General features: G+C 33.5%; 1 protein-coding gene across 1 annotated transcript; it reads right to left on the reverse strand.

Annotated features, from left to right (window-relative positions):
• Window positions 1–4,575: 4,575 nt before the first annotated feature.
• Window positions 4,576–4,932, reverse strand: LOC129987771 (protein FAM200B-like). Its single transcript, XM_056095709.1, has one exon. It carries the CDS (start codon window positions 4,930–4,932, stop codon window positions 4,576–4,578), a length of 357 nt encoding a protein of 118 aa, XP_055951684.1.
• Between the last annotated feature and the right edge of the window lie 1,114 nt (window positions 4,933–6,046).

Here is a 6,046-nt window from a genome sequence, read left to right on the forward strand (position 1 = left end):
TTTCGTTGTAATTTTCAGGCATAATGAGCATGATTCGTAAGTTTATTAGAGAAGCAAATATTAATGGAAATATTAAAGCAATTATTAAATTGAAAAAAAAATTATTAACTGAAGTGCTTTATAACTTGTTCAGTATGAATATCTTCCCTAACTACATGAAGCTGCATTCTTTTAACAATATTCTCACATGTGAGATCGAGTTCATCACTGATGACTAAAAGGCAGGCATTTTGATTTTGTAGTCAAAGATTTATCGCGTGTGTACAGCAAAAGTCAATCCATTCCTTAATTAAATTAAACATCCAACTAAAACTTGCTTAATATATCGGTCACTATTTTGTTGTATGAAATGGAATCTCCATTATCCTTTCCAAAAGTGGCAGTTTTGAAGATTAATGTTTCTGTCTCGATTTAAAAAAACAAACTTAACTTACTTTTTGTTCTTTTTTATTTCATTTATTTATTTATTCTGCAAACAGTGTCCTTTATTTTTATTAATTTCAAAATTATCCTTTTTATTTTTCTTCTTTTTTGCCGCATATTCGTAAATTACATGCGATACATATATGATGCAATTATTTTTCAAAATACTCAATAACGCCGATCGTTGAACTTACAGTTATCGCACTATTCACCTAAGTTTCATCTAATTCAGTTATGATCACCTAAGAAAGCTAAATTATTTCAACATTTCAATTTAATATTAATCTTATATTAAACATTCAATTTAATATTATTATTATAAATTTTAACGATTTTTTTCAGTTTTTTCCGAACATATTAATACACAGTGATTCCATACCACTTTAAAATAAGAAACGAAAGAGTTATAATAAAATGTTTTCTTTCAGAATCATTTTATTTTCAATAAATTGTGTTGGTAATTAAAAATAGACTTTACAACGATTTCGAATTCCCAGAAATATTTTTTCTTCTCTAATTTCTAATTAAACGTGTCACCTTCAGGGGTAAGAAATGTTTCATCCCTTTCATTTGATTCATTTGAGAGTTGAAAGACTGTTGACATGGATTTTATTTATATTCAGTGCTTCCACTTTTGAAGGACCTAGAGCTCTTCTTACTGGAGTTCGAGTCCAAAAACGTAGAACCCCTTGAACTGTAGAACATGAGAGGAGCGAGTTATCAAATTTTATTTGGACACTAAGTTCGTTTCGTGAGAAACTTACAGAAACGGATCTCGATTTTTGTGGGTCCCAATTCCTCACCAAATGTATAACATATTACTCAATGAGACTGCTGAGGAGAAAGTGAAGCACGGGTTTGAAAAAAATTAAAACATTTTCGAAGAATTCGAGTGGTCGAGGCAGCTAATGGATGATATTTTAAGAATTCAGTTAACCACGTTATCTTCTTGGGCCGAGCTAGCTGTCAATCTGGTAAATACCACGTGGTCTCTCTGTTAATGCTGGAATATTGCGAAGTTGAATATCATGGACTGCGTTGGGTGTGATCTCGGTTCTCTGCCGAATATTATGGTGTGTGCAGCTCTCTAGGCCTGCTACAGCTTGTAATATTTTCTTAGATACGATGTACGTATTAATATTATAATTTGTCCTCGAAGGCGTAATCACGTGCATTTTATTTATCAAGACATTTTCAGTCTAAAATTTATGATGTACGTTTCTGTTACCAATAAATCACAAAAAAAGAAACAAACCTGTGCTTCAAGTTGTTTAAAAACCAGGCAACAATCTTCATTATTAAATCAATTATTGCGAATCACGAAATCAGTAATTTTCATATGCTATTCACTGGTTTTTAACTTCTTGAAATAATATTTCATCGATAACCCATGCCTCGACACCCTCGAATTCTACGCACGATGTTTGAAATTATTTCAAAAATGAAATCATCCTTATAAAACTTTATTCAATATAAAAATGGCATGATCCATAATCGTCTTATTTTTAATGGACTCTTAAATAAGTCATTTACGAAAGAAAACATTTCTAACTAAATAAACATTTTAGAGGCCAATATTGAAAATAGCATCTAGAATACGAATTAAGTAAAAATCATTTATCCGATTTAAAATATTATAGTTTGTTGTAGAATACAAGACATAATGAAGTAATTATGCTTTTCATATCATATTTCGGACATGAATTTAGAAAATACAGGTTGTCCATAAAGAACTCAGGTGTTTTGATGCAATTTTTTTAAAAAAATTCAATCATAAAATTCAGTCAATATATATATATATATATATATATATATATATATATATATATATATATATATATATATATATATATATATATATATATATATATATATATATATATATATATATATATATATATATATATATATTTAAATGTCAATTTATCAAGATTTTTACCATTTGGTAGATTTCAATATGTGCTGACATTGCACACATCCAAACGATATTCAGCCTCTTCCCGTGTCCTGGCCAGCATGTCTGGAGTGATGTTTGCCACACAAGTGATTATCCCTTGCCTGAGACGGCAAACATTCTGAATTTTCTTAGTGTAAACAAGATTCTTGACATGGCCCCAGAAGAAAAAAATCTCATGAAGTCAGATCCGGGCTCCTTTGAGGTCAAGAAATAAACCCTGCTCTTCCAATCCACTTGTTGCCAAATCGAGTATCTAATGCTTTTTTTGCCTTTTTTTTCAGACACTTTTTGGCCAGCAGACGACTTTTATTTTAACACAAATCCCATTTCTTTAAACGCACCTAGCCACTGATGAATGATTTTGTCCGCAGGCGTCCGCATCACCACCAAACAAGGGTCAAAAGTTCCTATGTACAGTGGCAACAGATTCGGTTTCTATAAGCCAGATAGCATTCTCAGCCTTTTGTTGTGGCATCGTCATCACACTACACCAGAGGTTTCCCAACTTTTTTTCTCGTGGACCACTTTCAAAGTTTTACTATTTTCGGTAGAACTCCTGCTGCTACATTTCTACTGTATTCCCAAAACTCCTAAAAAATATCACCCTAAATTGGGGGTGTTAAGAAGAAAAAAAAATGTAGCAAATTTTCTTGTGTCCTATTTATTAATATAATGCTTGTAGTTATACAAAATTATAAAGATTTATTATTACAAACAATCAACAATTGACAAAAAATCACCAATGGACTCTGAAATGGAAATCAACAATAAAAAATAGTCATACTTTTAATGAGATGGGTGTACTTGATGAATTGACAGCAAATTATCAATATTTGACTTCAGTTTTGTAAGAAGTAATCTCAAATCTCCCCGTTCTGTGATGTTCAATCTGCTCCTTTTTTTTGTTAACAGGTTGGTAACGGCACTAAAACTTCTTTCGACAAGATATGACGAGGGAAACGCTTTCAAGAATTTTCTCGCAATTTCCCACAGCCCAGGATATTTTTCGGGGATTTCTGCCTGCAGCCAAAATGTTTGATAGTCTCTTTTAAATTTCACCTTCAGTTCCTCGTTGGTGCTGAGCTCAAGTAGCTCCTCTTGTAATACCACATTCACCTCTTCCGTTTCATCAAATGGGGTTGTGATCCATGGTGGTATTTCCATCGTCAGAATATCTTCAAATCTATTTTTGAAGTCATCATGCAGGGTATTTAAATGTTGAGCGTATGTCTGAATATCCTCATCAAGACATTCTATCTGTGACAAGTGCGGAAACTGGGAGAATTCGCGCCGACTAATATTTTGCTTCATTAATTTCAATTTACCAAGAAAAGCCGAAATCACACCCTTTGTTTTTATTGAATTAAGGCGGTTCCCTTGTAACTGTAAGTTAACGTCATTGAATTTTATGAACAAATCTGTTAAGTACGCAATGTCCGCTTTATATTTGATCAGATTTTCTTTTACATATGGTACTTTAGTTTCCAGACACTCTATCACTGATTCGAAAAGTGAGTAAAATCTAGATAAGCATGCACCTTTCGACAACCAGCTTACTTCAGTATGTAAGAGCAGTCGTTGTAAATCTTCATCATTTTCATCGCACAATAGTGCAAATAAACGGGTATTCAAAGCATTGCTTCTTATTTTATTAATTGCGTTAATCACAAATTGAAGCGATTGGTGCAATCTATCACTTACATTGTTCGCTACAAGGTGTTGTCGGTGGATGACACAGTGAATTGCAATTAGTCCTGGTATTATTCTTTTAAGATGGCTTATAAACCCACGATATCACCCGAACATGGCAGGAGCTCCATCTGCTGCCACCGAAATAATGTTTGTAAATGGAATAGATTTTTCTGTAAAAAAATCACTCAGGACATTAAATATCGATTCGCCTTTAGTGTCCAACTTCAAAGTTTTAGCGAATAGCAGCTCTTCATGGATTTCTTCGTCCATAACAAATCGAACATATGCCAATATTAATGCTTCATTACCCGGCAAAGTAGACTCGTCCAATTGAATAGAAAAATGAGTTGTTTGCAGATAATTCCACAAGAAGCTTTCTATATTAGAGCTCATTTCATCAATACGTCTTTGTACAGTGTTGTTACTTAAAGGAATTCTTTTCAGTACGTCAAATGGAAGTTTGTGTAGAACAGTTTTGAAAACCTCTTCAATAGCGGGTAAAATTAACTCTTCTCCGATGGTGTGCGGTTTCCAGATTTCGCTATAAGCAACGAAATATTGTAAGATGTCCGCAAGCCATCATCGTTACTTTGAGCCGTTGAAGCAAACATACTATTTACGGTAGGGCTCTTTTCATATTTGTCCTTCAATGTTTGAAAGTATTTCAGATCTTTACCTATTTTTTCAGGATGACGCCTTTTTAGATGGTCTTCGAGCTTCGATGGTTTTATTGAGTCATTGCTCAGAACTTTGTTGCATAAAAGGCATATGGGCAATCGTTTGTCTGCCGTTGATGGAAGAAAACCAAATTTCAAATAATCAACACTGTACTGTCGACATTTCTTCTTAGATTCAGCCATTTTCCGTATCATTTGTGACCTGTAAAAAAAATGTTTGTTTTTGAGGCGATTTTACCAGAATAGGGCTATTATAACGCAACAGAATAAAATTATTGCAATAAAAAAAACAAAATGCCCGTGGAAACACCGCTCTTTTAATTAATCGCCATCGTCGCGTAAATAAATATTTTTAAACAAAAAAGTACCTAGGTACCTACAGTTTAATCTTCCCTGGCTTTTTGTTCTTTTATAGAAGTTTTGAATAATCTCTAGTATTTAATTTTTACTACATAGCTACCTACTACACTCAAATAGTAAAACAAATATAATATGATTGATAAATTACAATATACAATAAAAATATGCATAACAAATAGGCAGATACTTACTTTTTCCGGCATTGCAAACAATGGCATCGATTCACTCACAGTCACACTTTTATGTTCAAAATCCCGGAAACAAATGAGTAACGTTTTGTTCTTGGCATTCGTATTTATACTAATGTAGATTACAAGCACAGCACAAGTCACATTTCATCCCTTTGCAGGTCTAAACAAGCATCCCGGACGAGCGGGCGGCACTTTGCAAGTCTCGACATGTGGTGTACACTTGTACTATTATCTATTGTTCTATTCAATTCTGTATTTGAAAGGAGTTTCGAATATTTTTGAGTGCCTACCTAGTGAATGATGCTACCTGCCTACGTTGATATGTAAATCCAAGCCAAAATTTTTGTTCTTTATTATGAAAACCAGAAAATTTTTTGTTGACCCTCACTTACAACTTGTGAACCCCTGTTTTCTTTTCACGTCTACGTGGACCCCCGTGTGGTCTCCTACGGACCCCTGGGGGTCCACCTGGACCACTTTAGGAACCTATGCACTACACTATGGAATGAGCCTCTGTTTTGTTACTTCTAGGTCAAGGGCGTGCGACGCCACCTAGTGTTGAAAAAACAAACTGATAATGGTGTGAATAAAATTTGATGAGCTACTGATTTCTTTAGAATTAGCTGATCTGACCAAACTTATGCCGTTAGCTCGATATGATTTTTTGAAACTCTAGAGTTCTTTTATGGACACAGTATATTTTAACCATTTCTGCATTACAATATTAGAGTTTATTCCTTAATTTA

Source organism: Argiope bruennichi, chromosome 10, assembly GCF_947563725.1.
Source record: "Argiope bruennichi chromosome 10, qqArgBrue1.1, whole genome shotgun sequence".
Classification (NCBI taxonomy): Eukaryota; Metazoa; Arthropoda; class Arachnida; order Araneae; family Araneidae; genus Argiope; species Argiope bruennichi.